A 19886-nucleotide genomic window follows, 5' to 3' on the forward strand; every position below is an offset into this window, starting at 1 on the left:
TCCTGGAGCCCTCGGGGGTAGGAAAACTGATGAGCTGACAAGAGGGGAGCCGGCAGCTCCTAAAGTTACAGATTGGGTAGGGATTTCAATACCTGGTCGGGGAGAGGGGCTGGGACATAGCCTGGAGCACCCAGGGGACCCGTCCTCCAGCAGGGAAGTCAGGGGAGAGGCAGGCACCAGAGGCTGAGGCCCAGGTTGGAAGGAGAGGTGGCCACAGACAGGATTGGGCAACAGGAAGGGTCCTCAGGGCATGTCACCAGCATTTACCAAGCCCGGGAAGAGCTAAGCGTCCAAGCGCTGCCCCACACCATGTATTGCTGGCTCTGACCAGCTTCCAGGGGGCAGGGCTCCTCCCGTGCCGGGGCTCTCGGCCACCGTCAGCCTCGATCCAATGAAAGGCCACCATGCGTCTGTCTGCAAAATTAGTGTCCCTGCTCTCCTTTTGCAAATACTCCTCTGGAGATGGCTTGTGTGTGTGTCTCTCTCACACCCACACACACATCCTCACATACATGCACAGCTCCTCAGACAGGACCTAGTCACCGGTCTCTGAGCCACCCTGTGTCTGGACCTCACCCTTCACACACTTAACCCCACCATGGTCAGCACTGGACCTCAGGCATCCATGGAGGGCCTCCCGAGTAAGTCACAATATTCACACAACACTTATTAGCTGGCCTGATCACAGGGCACAGTGGGGAAGAGTTGTTAAAATCAAAAACAGAGCCCAGTAAACGCGGCAGCAGCAGCAGGAAGGGCCCGTGACAGGAGGAAAAGGAGCCTGCGATAGGGAGCGTCTCAGACGGACCCTGGATGGAAGGACAGAGAAGGCTGGTGTCAGCACCTGGGTTATGAGGAAATGCACCCCAATATCCATCCCAACAGCCACAGAGTGGGTGTTACCCCCTTGGACCCAGCAACCCCCGCTCCGAGAACAGAAGCTGCAGACATTCTTTCCTCGTGGAGAACTTCACATGAGCAAGGTGTTCACGGCGCCCTGTGTGAAACAGCAGGAGCCTGAGAACAGTCCAGAGTCCGCCAGCAGGCTGTCCACCCAGAGAAGGCTATAGAGCTGGATGAAGCACTGGAAAGCTCTTTTATGAACAGATAAGAAACGCCAGGAAATAGAGACAGTCAACTTTAGAACAGTGACTGTGTGTGCGTGTGTGTGTGTCTGTGTGTGTGTACTGTTGGGGGAAAAAAAAGCACGCGTGGCGCAAACTTGTTTGAATTGGTTTCCTTCTCAGAGAATGTGGGGCCCAATACAGAGGAACCAGGGTCACCTACCGCCCTGAGGAAGAAAAACCAAGGCTGGATAGTGCTGGGAGAGATCTTTTCTGATGGAGATTCTTATATCTTTTGAATTTGGACCACATGAATATATTATCTATTAAAAAAAAAACAACACCTAATTTTGAAATATACCTGGTGAAATGTGCCAACGGCAGCCGAGAGTTAGAAGGTATTTGTAAAACGTGTCCCTGGACACCAGGCCTCAGATGCCAGCAGTTCCAGACACGGGAACACACCAGGACTGAACAGCGTTCTCAGAAGCATTCACCCCAAACGGGCACTTTTCCAAGGATCCAGGCTGACAGCCCCCTGCCCACCCGCAGGAGGAGGCCCCCGGCTCACCTCTGAGAGGATGGTGGTCTCATAGGACGGCTGGTACTTCTCCTTCTCTTGGGCCGTTCTTTTCTCCATCTTTTCCCGGTCGGTCTTCTGCTTCCGGTCAGCTCCCTTTGGCTGTAAGTGCAGAGCACAGGGGTCCAATGAGCTCAAAGCTGGCAGAGGCAGCTGTCTGGGGCAGACCCAGAGCTGAGGGGCAGCCCCTAAGGCTGGCACACTCCGCCCTCACCCCAAGCAGGGTCTCGCGGACAGGAAAGACTGTCTCTCATCTCCCAGGCATCCGCCACATGGCCCTTCAGCCTGGAATCCTTGCCCACCCCAAGGGAGCTCAGAGCCCACTCCTGGTCCTTCAGGAACTCTTACAGGGTCCGCTCAGCTGTTCTGGCAGGCATGCTTGGGGCAGAGCTTTACCAGTGGCCACTTGCTAATGGAAAGGACCCCTCAGGAGCCTTCCTTGGGTTCCCCATAGAGAGAGACAAGAAGCGGACAGACTAGGGCCTGCTAGCCAGGGCTCCATCTACACTCGCGGTCCGCCTCTAAGGCCTCCTTGCCCCTAACACTTAGGACTCTGGGCACACTCCCAGCTTACAGTCTGCCTGCGGGGTAACAGCCATCCTGACATGGCCTGTCTTGGGCACCCAGCGCATCTGAGGAATTCACAGGCATCCAGGCCTCACAGGTACTACTATCGGCCTCATTTACAGATTAAGGAGACAGAAGGCCCAGTGACCCATCGAGACCGGAGAGGAACCACGTGCTGATCGAGTCAAGATTCCAGGTCAGAAGCCCAGCTGGGCACAGCCCCCAGGCTGGCTCCAGCAGGCCCAGCTGATGGGGACTGTTTGGACCACTCAGACTATCCCCTCTCGAGTTCACAGTCTGGTGGGCAAGGCCAGATATCAAGACTCCGAAGGGCCCTGAACTGAGTGTTTCACTCTGTATGGGGCAGACCACACGAGGTGCGCAGTCAGGGAAGAAAATCCACCCTTCCGCTCCATGGTGCCTTTGGGATCATCCTGGCGGGCACTTTCCTCAGGCTGCAGCTGCTGACTCCCAACTCAGGGGGCATTAGGAAATAGCCTTTGAGGGGACACCCAGGCTGGAGGGAGGGAGCTTTGCTGGGGGTCCTATGGGAACATGAATGACGGATCTGGTGTCCAGCAGGAGAGCCAGGCATGAGGTAGCTGGATCCCCATTATCTGGCTTCCCTGCTCCACCTCCATCCTGTCCCAGAAAGGAGGCCTTTCCTCCCGGCCCAGAAACATTACTGGCAGAACAAGGCTGAACCTGCCTGTGGGGGACACCACTCAGCCCCAGGGAGACCCCTGCAAGGAGTTGGCAGGATAAGGAGAGTCCTAAGACATCCCCACAGAGCCCCAGGGCAGCAACCCAAGAAGCCAGAGGCTTCCTAGTAACCAGGGTAACCTGAGATAGGAGAGTTACGGGCAGTTTGGCAGGGCTCTGCCTGGCCCTGGTGCACACCTATCTCAACTGCTCCTGTGGGTGGGTGGCCAGGCCACCTCAGGCATTCTGAGGAGCTCATTTCAGGTGACAGAGCTTCCCTGGTGGCTCAGATGGTTGAGAATCTGCCTGAGATGCAAGAGACCCAGGTAGGATCCCTGGGTCAGGAAGATTCCCTGGAGAAAGCAATGGCTACCTACTCCAGCATTCTTGCTTGGAGAAATCCATGGACAGAGGAGACTGGTGGGCTATGGTCCACGGGGTTGCAAAGAGTCGGACATAAATGACAGAGCGATTAACACTTTTGCTTTCACTTTCATTTTGGGTGACAGATGCTCCTTCCCTCTCTCAGGAGATGCCAAAGCAGCTTCCAGCTCAATTGCCCCAATAAGGGCTGGTGTGGTGTTGAGGAGCCAGGTAGAGCCCTCATTTCTGAGTGTCCGCCTTGAGGTGTAACAGGGGGAGCTGGCAGGGGCCATGGGGAGAACTGGGCATCCCTGGCACAGACTGATCCTCCCTCCTACCAGCTGGCCCAGGGCCTGATCCCAGGGCATCACACTGGATGCAACTCCACCTGAGGGCAGAAGATGGGTGGTGGAATGTGGTCTGCACACAACCAAGAGAGGATGGGACTGCAGGACAGGCAGAGACCACCCACTGTGCGGCCTCAGAGCTGTCCAGGGTGAGCTAGAATCGAGAACCCAAGACCAGAGGCACGGGTGAACAGGATCTGCAGAATAATGCTCTCCAAAGATGGCCCCGCCCTAATTCCCAGAGCCTGGGAGAATGTTACCTTAGGGCACAAGAGGGCAAGGTTGCAGATGGAATCAGGATCGCCAACAGTGAGAGACTAAAACAGGAAGGGGAGCCTGGATCATCCCAGTGGGCCCAGTGTAACCATGGAGGCTTAAAGGGTATGTTGCGGGGAACATGGAGGGAATGGGTGATGCTGGCTTTGAGGATGGAGGAGGGGCCACGGGCCAAGGAATGCAGATGCCTCTAGAAGCTGGAGAGGGCAAGGAAAGAGATTCTCCCCTACGGCCTCCAGAAAAGAATTTAACCTTCCTGACGCCTGACCCTAGCCCAGTGAAACCTGTTTCAGACTTCAGCATTTAAAAAATAATGTAGTACTAAGCCACTCAACTTTGGTAATTTTTTTTTTTTTTACATCAGGAGGGGGATATAAATATGGGGGAGAAATGTAACTTCCTTTGGAGGCCAGATTCAAGGCTTCATCATGCTGAAGTAGGTTTCTGGAGGTGCCACTGCTCTGGCAGCAGACACAAACTCACCTCCACCAACACATAGAGCCTGGCCAGGGCCTCAGAACCCTTTGCCCACAGCCCTCAGATGGCCAGACACTATCAGTGGGGATGAAGCTGGCTGCCCAGTTGTGTGGTCACCTAAGTGCAGACACGGTCAGCTTCAGGGCCTTCCTGTCCAGGTGGGAAATGGGCCAGATGAGCACTCTGCCACCAGGCTGATGGTTCTACCTGCAGGCGTTTATTTCCTCATCCATCCCTAGCTCAGGAACAGCAACACTGACCCAGCTTCTTCTGGGACAGGCCCTCGTTTCTACAGCCTCTCCCTCTGGCATCTCCAGCTCCAGCAGCTGGAACTCTGTCAATAAGTCCCCAGGTCCCGATTGCGAAAGACCAGGAGGAGAGGGAAAGGCACCTGGGCTGGTCCTCAGGCACCTGCTAGGATTCCCCAGGAAAGCAGGCTGGTCCCATCTGCTGGCAGCAGTCCTGCTCAGGGCCAGTGCACCCACCAGAGTGACATGGACTCTGCTGTCACCCCCTCCCCACAGGGCCACCCTGAGCTGCACCACCGGCAGTCATTTTTAGGAAATAATCTGTCCAGAGAGATGGGATGAGAAACAATGACAGGCAACTGCAGGGGGTGAGGCAAGAAAGGAAAAGGGAGGCAGTGCCAGGAGGCCACTGCAGAGGGACAAGGGTCTCGGGGCCCTAAAGAACAACATCCACTGGGATTAACAGATACACGGTAACATATGTAAAACAGATAACCAACAAGGACCCATTGTACAGCACAGGGCACTCTATGAAATATTCTGTAATAAGCTATAATGGAAAAGAATTAATACATATAACTGAATCACTGCACTATACACCTGAAACTAACACAGCTTTGTAAATTAACTATACCGCTATAAAAAACATTTTGAAAAATAACATCCATGGTCAGGACCTTCAAAGGGGGTCTCCTGACTTGTTTTTTTAGGAGAATCTAATGGGCAATCACGGAACCTGCGGCCAAAGTGCTTGGGAGGAAAACAGAAATCTCTAACTGTGCCAGTCCCACCACTCTGGTCAGGCAGAGCTGAGCCCGGCTGCTGTGAGGGTGAAAGAGCCCAGGCAGGAGCCCCCAGCCCCTGGCCGCTGCCCTCATTGCCGGGCTCTGGGGTTTTGGCCTCCAGTCCTGGGCGGGGGTGGCGGTGGGCGGGGTGCTGGCGGCCGTCCTACCTTGAACACCTTGATCTGGCAGCTGGCTGAGTGCAAGTGCTCCGTGTACTCTCCATTTTCACTCTGCTTGAAGGTGTCGATCTGCACCCGGAAGGGCACACCCTTCTCACCCCCGTGCTTCCTCGGGGTGAACTCGGTGCTGATGCAGTGCACCTGTGGGGGATGCGGCAGGCAGTTAGCCAGAGGTGGGCGAGGGTGGGGTCTGAACCCCCAGGAGCTCCTCTCCCAGTAGATGTGTCCATCCCACACAGTCAGGCCCGCCTCCACCTCCCCACTGTCCCCCAGTGCTGGCCACTCCATCAGGCCACTGGCCACCCCCCACAGCTTCTCACTTCCATCCTTTGACCTTGGAGGCCCTGCCTGACCAGCTAAGTCCTTGCCATTACTCCAGGCCCACTGACTCCAGCAACTCCCTTTCACTCCTCCCCTTGAGACCTCTGCTGGGCAAATCCCAGACAGCACCGAGCAGGGACCACAGCTTAGTCCCTAGGAGCCTAGTCAGGCCAGGCCAGAAGATAGAACCATTTCTTTACTTCTGGTAAGTGCCTGCTACACAGAAAGCACTTGATGTGTACTGATTGCTATAATAATGTAATCACATTGTCATAATATTGGGTTGGCAAAAAAGTTAGTTGCAGTTTTTTCCATAAGGTGGTATGAAAAATCCAAACAAACTTTCTGGCCAACCCAATACAACTACATATTGTTGTAATAATAAACAATAACATTATAATAATTCTTTCAAAATGCAATTCGAGTATTATAACCATGCAAGGCAAAAAGGCTTACTCTCACTGAGCGATTACTATGAACCAGGCCTGTGGTCATGCCTCTGTTTTCATTCTCTAATTTATAAGACAGAGAGGAAAACCAAGAGGCTCAAAAAGGGACCCACAGCAAGTGAGAGAGCCAGGGGAAGCCCAGAAGCACAGGGCCCTGGCCATGTCCTCGGCCACCTGGATCCGCTGTAGTGTTTAACATAAAGTCAGGTCCATAGCAGAAGCTCTTATGGGCTTCCCTGTTGGCTCAGATGGTAAAGAATCTGCCTGCAATGCAGGAGACCCGGGTTCAATCCCTGAGTTGGAAAGATCCCTGGGAGAAGGAAATGGCCAACCCACTCTAGCATTCTGGCCTGGAGAATCCTATGGACAGAGGAGCCTGGCGGGATATACAGTACATGGGGTTCCAAAGAGTCAGACACAATTGAGCAACTAAGACTTTTACTTTCATACCAGGAGCTTCAGAATTAAACATTTAATAATAGAAACAATTATGAAAAAAAATTTATACTTCAAATTCTGTATGCTAGGACTCAGTTACTGCATAGAAAGCTTACATATTGATGAGCAGCACCCACGCAGGAGTCTACAGCGTCCCATATCCTCCTCCTAGCCCCAGTGGCCACCCAGTCTCATGGTTCTGGCCCATTCACCCTCCTTCTCAGCCTCCTTGCCTGTGGCCAAGGGCAAAAGCCCATCAAGGCCCCACGCATGGATGGTTTTGAGAAACAACACGATGGACCCCAAAGTTCTGACTTCCCCACAAAGGGCAACCTCCTTCCTGCTCACCTGAATGAACGCAGATGCTCTCTTTGAAGGATCCCACAAAAACTCGACTGCATTCAGCTGGGTCGGGCTGGCCCTGGGGTCCAAGATACCAACAGACAGTGGAATATCTGTGCACACACACACACACACAAAAATGCAATCGTCAGCCACTCCCAATATTTCGGGAAGGACTCCTATTACAGGTCCAAACTCCTTACACAATTTGAAACACCAAGAGTTCTGAAAGCTGGGTTCTGCATAGCTCATTTGGCAGAATCCTGACTTGAATCTCCATGAAGCTATCCCGAGCCTTCGCCCCAGTGTGTGCTGTCACTCTGTATGGCTACAAGAACATGGCCTGTTGGCGGTGTGACCCGACTGTGGGTCTACACACCCTACTGTTATTTCAACTTCTGAATTCCAAAACCCATGTGGCCCCAAGTTTTGTGAATAAAAAGCCTGCGGACCACTGCCTGAGCCCTCAGTTCCATTTCCGTTGCCCCCTCTCTGATGCCCACCCTGCCCTCCATCAAGTCAGGATCCTTCTGTGAAGGTTTCCCTGCTTCTCACTTCCTGACGACAGGTCCTTATTTCTAAATGCCCCCCCATGTACCCCAAAAAGGGTACTCCCAGAGGGCAGGGCTCATGAGGTGGTCACCTCCACCAGCTCCCATGGGGTTTCACACAAGGCAGAAGTGTGGTAAGAGGCCCTGGACACTGCTGGGTCTGGATGGTGCCCAGGAAGAACCCCCAGTCAGCCCAGAAACCCACCAATGTCCAGGATCCGGTCCCCAGGCCGGCTCCACCGCCAGCCCTCCAGCTGCTGGTGCTCCGTGTACTGCAGACGCCGGTCGTGAAACACCACGCGGATGATGCTCTGGGGGCCGGGGTCAGGGGCAGGGGGGAGAACAGCTGAGTGTGGGGCCCAGAGGGACCCGCAAGGAACCCGCCCTGACCTTCCCCCAACCAGACAAACCTCCCTTCCTCCGAGGCCCTCTGCCTGGGGCCTTTCCCCCTAGCTCCTCATGTCACCCCTCCCTCCTCGGAACCCCAACAATACGAACAACAGCACAAACAGCGAGGGATGCCCTGCTCTCAAGGGGCTGCTACGTGCTTTGTACACATGGGCCATTTACAAACCTTCTGTGCCGGTGAGCAAACTGAGGTTCAGAATACACTGGGAAGAGGCAAAGCCAGGCTGCAACCCGAGTCTGTGTGACCTGGCCATCAGCTCCCAGCACTGCCGGCCTGACCAAGGCCCCTCAGACCACACACTCCAGGGACCCTGAGCCCACCTCTGTCCCTGGAGTTTTCCCCAAACCTCCCAAGCACTCCCGATTCCCAGTGCAAGCCCAGGTGTTAGGCCCCTAATCAAGCACCCCCAGGTGCCAAGGCAAGGTACAGACTGGAGCCTTACCTTCACATATTTTGTGTTCAGATCCTGAAAATCTCCCAGTTTCCTGTTCTCCAGCAGTCGGATTTCATAAGACTGACCTGGAGGGAGTTAATGGTACATTTTCCACTTCTGTTTTCAAATTGGGGGCTTCGCCACAGCAGAGGCCTTCTCAATGCCCACCCAGGCCTCATGGCTCTGCGACCAAAGCAGAGAAGAAAAGCCGGGGACAAGAGCGGCTCAGATCACACTATGGGCAGGATTTGTCCATCTGACCTGGTAGGGCCCCCGGTAATATGCACACGACCGCTGGGGAGAGACAGCACCTCTACAGCTTCCAAAGACAGAAGCCAGAGCAATACAGTTAGCATCACGCTTACAGGGCACAACTTCGCATGTCTTTATAAAGAGCATCCCCCATACACTCAGATGGAGAATACAGACACTTAAACCTACATTCAATAACTGAGCGGATGGACCCTTTCTGAGAGCAAGTTTAAAGGAATGAATAAAAACCTGTTAAACATTGTCTCTAACTGCAGAATGAAGAGCATTTTCTCAAGCTAAAAGAATTTCATGTATTTGAAAGGTGTGGGGATTCTGTTTGAGGACATGTAGCCAGCAAGAGCCAGTTAAAGAATACAGATGGGGAAAAGATCCATCCATAAGAACAAACTTAAAACACCAAACTTTAAAGTATCTACGAGTTACCTGAAGCAAACTACACACATTTTACTGGAAGATAAAACATACCTTGAAAAAATACAATACAAAACATTCCTAGACAGAAAGACCACCTATCAAACGATGTCAACTTTTTCCAAATCAAGTTCAGTGACAACTCTAAAACACCTTGCCACACATTGCAGCCTAACAATGGATGTGTTGCAAATAAGAGAGAACAAATGATTTCATCACTGGTCTTGGTAAATCCAATCAAACTGTTAAAAAAAAATTCTTTTAATAATGATAGGCTCTCAAGAAGTTACAAAAATAGTACACAAAGGTCCTGAGCATCAGCCCCTAGCTTCCCCCAGGGGTGGCATCTGAGTTCACTATGGCGCACTATCAAAACTGACCATGGCACAGTGCAATTAACTAAACCCCAGACCTCACTGAGGTTTCCCTGGGTTTTGCAGACTTAATCCAAGTTACCACTAGATTAAAAAGTTAATTTCCTAAAGTTTTGTGTTAACATGAATGATTATCAGACACTCAATGGGGAAGGACTGAACCTAAATCAATGAAAGAAAAGGAAATCTAATATAGAGAAAGACAGATATAGATATATATGCATCTAGGAGCGGCACAAACCCAGTGGCTAACAGACTTACTATATCTAAAAAAGCAATGATTGGACAAATATTAAGATTCCCTTGAGTAGGTTCAATTGTAGCCCCCAAAAGATATGTCCATACCCTAATCTCCAGAACCTGGGAATATTATCTTTGCTTTGGAAAAAGTTTTTGCAGATGCAATTAAGTTAAGGATATTGAGGTGAGGAGAGATGATCCTGGTTTGTCCTGGAAGTCCCTACATCCAATGACAATGCCCTTGTAAGAGGACACACAGAGAAAAGAGGGAGCAGGGACGCATGGGAGACCGGATGCAGAGACCGGACTGATGAGGCCACAAGCCAAGGAGCGCCTGGAGCCACCCGAAGCCAAAAGACGCAAAGAACAAACTCTCTCCTAAAGCCCCCACGGCTGTGGCGGATTCCCGACTTCCGGCCTGAAGAACTGGGATAGAATAAACCTCTGCTCTGTTTTAAGCCAATATGTTTGTAGCTCTTTTGTTAAAATAACCCCTTGAAACTACTATAGTCCTCCTCTCAATGAAAAACATTATGGACAGACACTCTGAAATCAATCATTCATTCCAAGTATTTGCTGAGCATTAACAACCACGTGCCAAAGGCCATGTGAATCTTGGGAGAGGAGCAGAGGGACCCAGTGGTGTGGTCATGGACACAATGCTGGCTGGGCTCAGAGATGCCCACTCAGCGAAGCTCCCTTCTCCCTTCAGGAAGGCAGGACTTGTCCAGCTGGCTTCCACCAGCCCTGGCTCCCTCTCCATTCAGGCCAAGACCATGAAAACTGCTCAGGTTGTCCTGCTGGGCACATCCCATCAGAAGGAAAAGGCACAGACCCCAGACTCCTGCCCTGCCCTCATGCTGGTTCCAAAGGGTCTTGCTGATCTGAACAGACACTAGTACCTTTCTGAAAAAGCCAGATTTTTCACATAACATTTCCGGGCTCCTGAGCCAACACTCTCTTGACAGCTACATGAAATGGAGCCTCCCACGCCCTAACTGGTTTTTCCAGTGTCCTCCACCTTCCCCGAGGAAGAATGCAGCCCGCTCTGGCATGAAGCCCAAGGCCCAAATGGTCATTACTGTGGGTTTACAGGCGCCCTAGGGCCCTATTAACACTGACCCCAGGCTCTGCAGGGCAAGCTCAGCTCAGGCCTGGCAGGAGGTACCTCCCGTGCCACACATAGTTCCCAGGCCTGAGCATCACAGGCAGCCATTCAGGGATCAGAGCTACTAAGTGGGACTTCAGGTCCAGGGTCCCAGCCATTTCTACCAGCAGCAGAGACCTACCCCCTACACTTCCCCATGGAGTCCCCCAGCCACTCTACATTCCCCCCCTGCTCAGGCTTCTGACAGACACCTGGCTCCCTCTCCATTCAGGCTGCCTCAACGCCAATACGCCTCCTGGCCCCCTCCCACCCAGCACAACACCAATACTCGGGCTGATGAACAAGATCAGGGTGGCAGAATTGACCTGGGGCTGAAGTGACCTGGGGGATGAGGGCATCTCTCTGCTTGGCTGGCCTCATTTCTACACACCCGTGGGAGCCACAGAAAGTGGGCTCTATCAAGGCCCAGGGCTGCGTGTGTTCTGCTCAACACTGTTCTGTTTGACGCAGAGGAGGGACTCAGGGGTCTCTGCAAGGCTCCTCTGTGCTAAAACTATAGGGTTTGCAAGACACACTCCTGCCCTCAAAGGGATGGCAATCCTCTGGGGTACATCAAAACAGCACCGGCATAAGACAAACCCTAGAGACTGTCATACTAAGTGAAATAGGTCAAACACAGAAACACAAATACCACATGATATCACTTATACGTGGAATCTAAAATACAGCACAAATGAACTTATTTACAAAACAGAAACAGACTCACAGATTTAGAAGATGAACTTATGGTCACCAAAGGGGAAAATTGGAAAGGGATAAATTAGGAGTTTGGGATTAACATATACTCTCTATTATGTATAAAATAAAAACTAGGACCTACTACAACACAAGGAACTCTACTCAGTATTCTATAATAACCTATATGGGGAAAGAATATGAAAAAAAGAATAGATACATGTATATATAAATGAATCACTCTGCTACATACCTGAATCTAAAATGACACTGTAAATCAACTATGGTGATAGTGGTGGTTTAGTCGCTCAGTTGTGTCTGACTCTTGGGACCCCATGGACTGTAGCCCGCCAGGCTTCTTTGTCCGTGGGATTTCCCAGGCAAGAATACTGGAGTGGGTTGCCATTTTACTCCATTATATAATAAAAATTCAATTAAAAATTAAAAAGAAAAAAAAGAAAAAGAAGAATGCCTCTAAGAAACGATGGAGATCCAAAGCGGGTGATCCTCACCCAGAATGGGGAGGTGGGGGGGGAAGGGTTTGAACAAGGAGAGAACATTTGCCGTGGACTTTAAAGAGTAGGCAAGATTTCTACAGCTGAGGGGAAGAATGATCAAGAAAGTCACCCCCAAGCAAGACAGTGGCCAGGAGGTGGGTGGGGAAAAACATGCCTTTAGGAAACACCTAACAGCTTTCATTTACTGGGTGCTGACTCAGCATGAAAGTCTGCCCAGAGATTAACTCACCTGAATCTACAGCGCAGTTTAGATTAAGAGTCCTGCCTGACAGAAGGAAGCAGAGGCTCAGAGAGGTTACCTGACTTGAACAAACTCACACGGCTAGTCAGTGGCGGATGGAGCCAGGGGCAGAAACTTGAGCCCATCCAACCTGGTGGGTGTTGTCTGCAGGACAGAGGACTCTCTCACCTTCACCTTTCTGAAGGCATCTGGTTTCATTCTGTGTGCTGGTTAAAGTCTACCCATAGCATCTGGTGGCATATAAAGCACCTCAATAACCCCATCCCCAGGCAAGATGGCACTCTGTTCTCCTTCCTGCTCCCCTTTAGGACTAGAAATAAAGGTAATTCCTAGGAGGGCCAACTCGACTTTTTCCATGACCCTAGATAAAACATTTCCTTGTCTGTAAAATCCTCTGCTTGCTACACGGTATGATAGTAAAGCCTGTTCTAATTTCAGAATTGTGAAATGTGGAAAAAGAAAAAGAAGCTGGTCTTAGAATCAAGGATGGGTGTGATATGTGCGTGTGCTCGGTCGTGTTGAACCCTTTGTGACCTCACAGACTGCAGCCCGCCAGGCTCCTGTGTTCATGGGGTTTCCCGGGCAAGAACACTGGAGGGTTGCCATGCCCTCCTTCAGGGGATCTTCCCGACCCAGGATCAAACCTGCGTTTCTTGCATCTCCTGCATTGGCAGATGGCTTCTTTACCACTAGCATCACCAGGGAAGCCCTAGAATCAAGGGGATAGAATAATAAACCACCATCATTTAACTGTCATCCAGCGATGAGTTGGGACATTGCTAAGCCCTTCTAAGCATTATTTCATTTAGCCCTCTCAACCATCTTCGGAGAAGGCAACGGCAACCCACTTGAGTACTCTTCCCTGGAAAATCCCATGGACGGGGGAGCCTGGTAGGCTGTAGTCCATGGGGTCATGAAGACTTGGACATGACTGAGCGACTTCACTTCCACTTTTCACTTTCATGCATTGGAGAAGGAAATGGCAACCCACTCCAGTGTTCTTGCCTGGAGAATCCCAAGGACAGGGGAGCCTGATGGGCTGCCATCTATGGGGTCGCACAGAGTTGCACACAACTAAAGCGACTTAGCAGCAGCAGCAGCAGCAGCAACCATCTTATGAGGAAAACCCAGTATGGCTCCCACTGTATAGATGAGGAAATAAAGTCAGAGATTAAGTATTTTGTTGAAGATCAAACCCATGTCTGTTGGACTCTGAAGACTGGTCACTTAGCCAAACTACTCCGCACAGTGTCTACTGGCTTCCAATGCCCCCTTCTGGTTCTGATACTCAGGAAGCTCCTGAATTTCTTGATATTTATTTCATTTCATGACCCTGTTCCATCTACCAAAACCTTCCCCTTTCTTTCAAGGCTCAAATTCCTAAGGCCCATGACCTCAGTTCTCTGAACCAAGATGGGTCTTAGAAGTCTGGTGGCTATGTGACCATTCTGTGGTATATCACTTGCTCATGATAAACTGGGTGTGCTATTCTAGTCTATTAGAATAGTCTAGACTATTCTAGTCTCCCTGAAACACATACTACTACCCCATTTAAAATACTCTGTAGAGGACAGGGAACTACACTCAATATCCTGTGATAGACCACAATAGAAAAGAATATGAAAAAGAATGTGTGCATATAACTGGATCACTATGCTGTATAGCAGAAATTGACACAGAATTATAAATCAACTATACTTCAATAAAATAAAAATTTCAATAATAATACAACAAAATACTCTGAACATATTATACGGTTACAGTAGCTAAAACCAGGACACTTTTGGAATGAGGACAAACAGAACAAAGAGAAAAAAATAAAATAAAGAGCCCAGAAACAGACTTTTCAGTTCAGTTGCTCAGTTGTGTCCAACTCTTTGCAACCCCATGAATTGCAGCAAGCCAGGCCTCCCTGTCCATCACCAGCTCCTGGAGTTCACTCAAACTCATGTCCATCGAGTCAGTGACGCCATCCAGCCATCTCATCCTCTGTCATCCCCTTTCAACTCTTCACATGAAGTGGCCAAAGTACTGGAGTTTCAGCTTTAGCATCATTCCCTCCAAAGAACACTCAGGGCTGATCTCCTTCATAATGGACTAGTTGGATCTCCTTGCAGTCCAAGGGACTCTCAAGAGTCTTCTCCAACACCACAGTTCAAAAGCATCAATTCTTCGGCGCTCAGCTTTCCTCACAGTCCAACTCTCACATCCATACATGACCACTGGAAAAACCATAGCCTTGACTAGACAGACCTTTGTTGGCAAAGTAATGTCTCTGCTTTTGAATATGCTATCTAGGTTGGTCATAACCTTCCTTCCAAGGAATAAGCGTCTTTTAATTTCATGGCTGCAGTCACCATCTGCAGTGATCTTGGAGCCTAAAAAAATAGTCTGACACTGTTTCCACTGTTTCCCCATCTATTTCCCACAAAGTGATGGGACCAGATGCCATGATCTTCGTTTTCTGAATGTTGAGCTTTAAGCCAACTTTTTCACTCTCCTCTTTCACTTTCATTAAGAGGCTCTTTAGTTCCTCTTCACTTTCTGCCATAAGGGTGGTGTCATCTGCATATCTGAGGTTATTGATATTTCTCCTGGCAATCTTGATTCCAGTTTGTGCTTCTTCCAGCTCAGCGTTTCTCATGATGTACTCTGCATATAAGTTAAATAAGCAGGGTGACAGTATACAGCCTTGACGTACTCCTTTTCCTATTTGGAACCAGTCTGTTGTTCCATGTCCAGTTCTAACTGTTGCCTCCTGACCTGCATATAGGTTTCTCAAGAGGCAGGTCAGGTGGTCTGGTATTCCCATCTCTTTCAGAATTTTCCACAGTTTATTGTGATCCAAACAGACTTTTAGATACATGGAAATTTGATCTATAACAGTGATTTTAAAAAACAGACATGGGACTTCCCTGGTGGTCCAGTGGTTAAGAGTCTGCCTCTCGGTGCAGGGGATGTAGATTTGGTCCTTGGTCAGGGAACTAAGATCCCACGTGCCATGGAGCAGCTAAGCCCGCGAGCCTCAATTACTGAGCTCACAAGCTCCAGAGCCCATGAGTTGCAAACAAAAGACCCCACATGACACAACTGAGACCTGAAGCAGCCAAATAAATAGATATTTTAAAAAAAATAAAAATAAAAAAGATAGACTTTTCAAGACTGTGGGATAAGTTTAGGTTATCCATACAGGAAAAATATATCTGTACCTCACACCACACATAATAAGTTAATTCTCGGTGATTAGAAACTGGACGAAAAAAAGCAAAACTTTCTAAAACATTTCTAAAAAAATATGAGACTACTTTTTGACCATGGGATAGGAAAGGGTTTCTTTAAACTAGAAACAAATACACAAAGAAAAAATTATGCCCTTTACGTCATGTAGGAAAAACTCTCTGTTAACATTTATAAAGAGACACTTTTGAAAATGCCAGAGGTGCTGTTAGTATCTACACAGTCTCTATCAATGGGAAAAGATCTGGTGAACTGGGCCATATGGTTATCCCATGAAAACATAAAAAGGTCAACAAACACACAGAAAGATGTGCCGGATGGTATAAGTAAACAGGGCAATGTAAAGTAAAATAAGACATCATCTAACATCTGTCAGAGAGGCAAAACATGTCAGTTGAGCATGTGGAGAATGGACTTTCAGGCACTGCTGATGGACATGTTATACAGATACAACCACTGGGACAAGAGTTCGGGGGGAAGAAAGAAAGTCAGGCTAAGCACACAGAAGCCTTCTGTCAAGCACATCAATTTGAGAAACATCCTAATAAAGTCCTTGATGCGCACTGGGAGATTTAGACAAAAACTGCTCACTGTGGTATTGCTTGCTGCAGTGAGAAACTGTCACCAACCTATAACCAGTCACAGGAGAAAGACAATTTTATTATGGAACTCAAAAACGGGATAACACACAGAACTTAAAATGAGTCCTCTAGAGACACGCACCAACATGGAGAAATCTCAGAAACATTCAACAAAGGGCGCAGGGATGTCTAGAAAACCACTTTATATAAAGTTTGGAGCCAGCAAAAATGGCAGTGGTCATTTTGAGTGGCAAAGTGTGCAAAGAGTAAAAATTTTAGAGTGCACAGTGAAAGTGAATGTGTTAGTCCCTCAGTTGTGCCCAACTCTTTTGAGACCTCATTGACTGTAGCCCTCCAGACTCCTCTGTCTATGGGATTCTTCAGGCAAGAATACTGGAGTGGGTAGCCATACCCTCCTCCAGGGGATCTTCCTGACCTGTGCACAGTGGTATAACCAACTTCACAACCATGATTATGCTTTTGGGAGGAAGAGCAACAGAATTAGAAAGAGGTAAAAATCAGAAGCAAATTTGGCTGAAAACACCACGTTGGGCACATGAGTACTTGTTCTCTCTTCTCTAGAGCATTCAGTCGATCTGAATTAAAATACAGTGGACCCTAGAACATTGCGGGGGTCAGGGGCTCAGCGTGGCTGCAAACAATCTCAGAGACTGCCCTCCAGATCCGCGGTTCCTCTGCATCCCTGGGCTCCACCAACTTCAGATTGTGTATTTGCTATTGAAACGAATTTAATATTGTGCATCAGCGGACGTGTGCAGTTCAAACCCATGTTGTTCAAGTATTTCTCTCTCACACAAAAGAATTCAGTGGAGGAAGAACTCTTGGAGCTGGCATCGCATTCTGCATCGCATTATGGTTGTGTGTTTCCAACTCCCCAGTCCTGCTATAGAGGGGGGTTCTCTTGGGCCCCATTGCTGAGCCATCACTGTACACCCCCCACACCACCCCCTCTGTGTAAGGACATGCTGGGGCAAGGGCTGCATTGCTTTACTCAGTCACACTCCCTCCCACAATTTTGGCACTGAAATTAAAAACCACCTGCAGTGTATCAGCCTATTGTTTTTAATTTATTGAACTATAGTTGATTTACAAAGTTGTGTTAATTTCTGCTATATAGCAAAGTGGCTCAGTGATATATACATATATTCTTTTCCACTAAGGTTTATCATAGGATAATGAACATAATTCCCTAGGCTATACAATAGGACCTTCTTGTTTATCTATTCTATATACAGTAGTTTGCATCTACTAATCCCAAACTCCCAGTGCATCCCTCCCCTACCTCCCTATCCCTGAACAACCACAAATCTGTTTTCTGTGTCTGTGAGTCTGTTTCATAGATAAAATTATGTCATATTTTAGATTCCACACATAAGCAATAACATGATATTTGTCTTTCTTGGTCTCACTTCACTTAGTATGATAATCTCCAGGTCCATCCATGTTGCTGCAAATGTGAGCCTGTGTTATTTAATCAACTCACTTCAACTTAATTTTTTTAAGTGTGTACCACGCCTGCATATAGAAAATCATAATCATATACTGTAATTAAACAGTCATTGTAAACATTACACAGCTATGCAGCTACCAGTGTTTTTCTGCAGTCCCTTATGATTATCTTGGGGATCTGGCTGGCACCCAGGATTGGAGCCCAGACTCCCCTCTGGGCCCATCATTTTGGCTCCATGTGTAAGCCTCAGTTTCCACACCTCCAAAATGTGGATAATATTGCAGCTAGCACAGCAGGTTGATGCAGGTGCCCAGGAGGTCCCTGGCTCAAAATCTCCCTTGCAATGAGGTCATTACAGCACGTCTTGGCTTTTTGAAGCTTTGCCAAAGCCTTTGAGGCAATTTCCTCCAATGACTCTGCCCCACCCTCCACTATGGAGCAGTTCAAGGCCTTTTGAAGGAAAGCAGGGAAGAGCCCCAGGCCCAGGATTCAGCCTCTGCAGATGGCAGCCAGCCCTGTCCAGAAGAACCATGGTGACAGGGCGTGGCAGGGCCGGAGGAGCAACGGCCACAGGCTCCATCCCCACCAGTAGGGGCCAGTGGAGCTCAGTGACCCCCTCCCACTTTAGGGTTCTGGTTTCAGCCTTTGGGGGTGGGGGGCGGTCCTCAGCTGGACTGGGGCTCCTAGGGAGCTGGTCACCACCTGGAAGAATGGCCTAGACTTTGTCTAAAAGCCTTGACACCACTCACAAGGGGATGAAAGCCTTCCTCTCGCCCAACCTCCATCCCTCTCCCCTTCCTGCCTCCACCCCAAGCAGGGAGGAGCCGAAATGGGGAAAGAGGGCAAGGAGCACAGAGGGAAAGAAGAGGAAATCCTGCCAAGGAAGTTTATATAAAACACACGGCAAAGCCCTCTAAGTCGTGCCCAGCCCAGGCAAGGGCCCAGCAAACCGAGCTTCCTCCCTCCACCCTCGTACAACCCCCAATAACCAACATTTCCTAGCTCAGGCATCAGCAAACTTTCTCCAGGAAGGGCTGGGCAGTGACAATTTTCAACCATGTGTCCATAAGATCCGTCACATCTCCCGCGCTCAGCCACTGTAACAAGGAAACAGCCACAGATAGCACAGGGATGAATGGGCATGGTCGGATTCCAATTAAACATTCCATGGACAGTGAAGGTGGAATTTGCACATAATTTTCACTCCTCTTGCTGAGCTCTTTCTTCTTTGCAACTTCTTACAGTGCTTTGCAACTTTGTTCCTCAGGCTACCAGCTGGCAAGAAGCTTCAAACCAGCTACCAGTTTACCTGAGCTAGATATGCACATGTGCACACCACACACACAGCCTCGCTCCTTGGACAGTACTGATGTGTTTTAGGTTTTAACTAACGGAGGCAGAATCTGACACTGAATGCCCTAAAGCAAATAACAGAGCTGGAACTAGTGAGCCAAGCCAAGAACATGCAAAGATGTTCAACCTCTGTAGTGGTCAAAGACAGGCCGAATGAAAATAATGCAATGCCAGTTTCATTTATCAGACTGGCCAACATTTAACAGATTGCTAACATCCCTCAAGGACAAAATGTGAGGAAATGAGCTTTCACATGCCAGGAGTGGGAGACGGGATGTCCCAGCCTTTGGACAATATCCATCAAAGCTACAGACACACGCAGCCTAGGGTCCAGCCACATCTCCTGCACTCTAGGCTGCAGAACTGCTGGTACATATGAGATTAAAAATGCTTTTCTAAGGCTGTTTGATGCAGCAGTACTGGTACAGCTAAAAACAAAATGAACTGAATGGTCAAAAGCAAAAGCAGAACAGAGGCTTCCCTGGTGGTCCAGGGGTTAAGAATCCACCTGCCAATGCAGGGGACATGGGTTCAATCCCTGGTCTGGGAAGATCCCACATGCCTCGGGGCAACAAAGCCTGCTTGCCACAACTAGAGAGCCTCTGAGCTGCAACTAAGACTCAATACAGCCAAAATTTTTTAAAAAATAAAAGAAAAGATTATATACGTAAAGGACCTACTGTAGAGTACAAGGAACCATAGTCAATATTTTGAAATAATCTATAATGGAAGAGAAGCTGCAGAAGCTGCATATATGTATGCTTCTGCATATATATATATTCTTATATATATTCTTCTGTGTGTATATATATA

At 49.0% G+C, this 19886-nt stretch overlaps 1 protein-coding gene across 1 annotated transcript in view; it reads right to left on the minus strand.

Moving 5' to 3' along the window:
• Positions 1-19886, minus strand: part of TFCP2L1 (transcription factor CP2 like 1) — a 62026-nt gene that overhangs the window by 14165 nt on the left and 27975 nt on the right. The window contains exons 4-8 of the mRNA XM_052664350.1: positions 8541-8617; positions 7895-8000; positions 7145-7251; positions 5577-5729; positions 1636-1746 (exon numbers count right to left, since the gene is read on the minus strand). Of these exons, the coding sequence (XP_052520310.1) occupies positions 1636-1746; positions 5577-5729; positions 7145-7251; positions 7895-8000; positions 8541-8617 (554 nt within the window). The remainder of the gene's footprint in view (positions 1-1635; positions 1747-5576; positions 5730-7144; positions 7252-7894; positions 8001-8540; positions 8618-19886) is intronic.

Source organism: Budorcas taxicolor, chromosome 2, assembly GCF_023091745.1.
Source record: "Budorcas taxicolor isolate Tak-1 chromosome 2, Takin1.1, whole genome shotgun sequence".
In the NCBI taxonomy this organism is placed as follows: Eukaryota; Metazoa; Chordata; class Mammalia; order Artiodactyla; family Bovidae; genus Budorcas; species Budorcas taxicolor.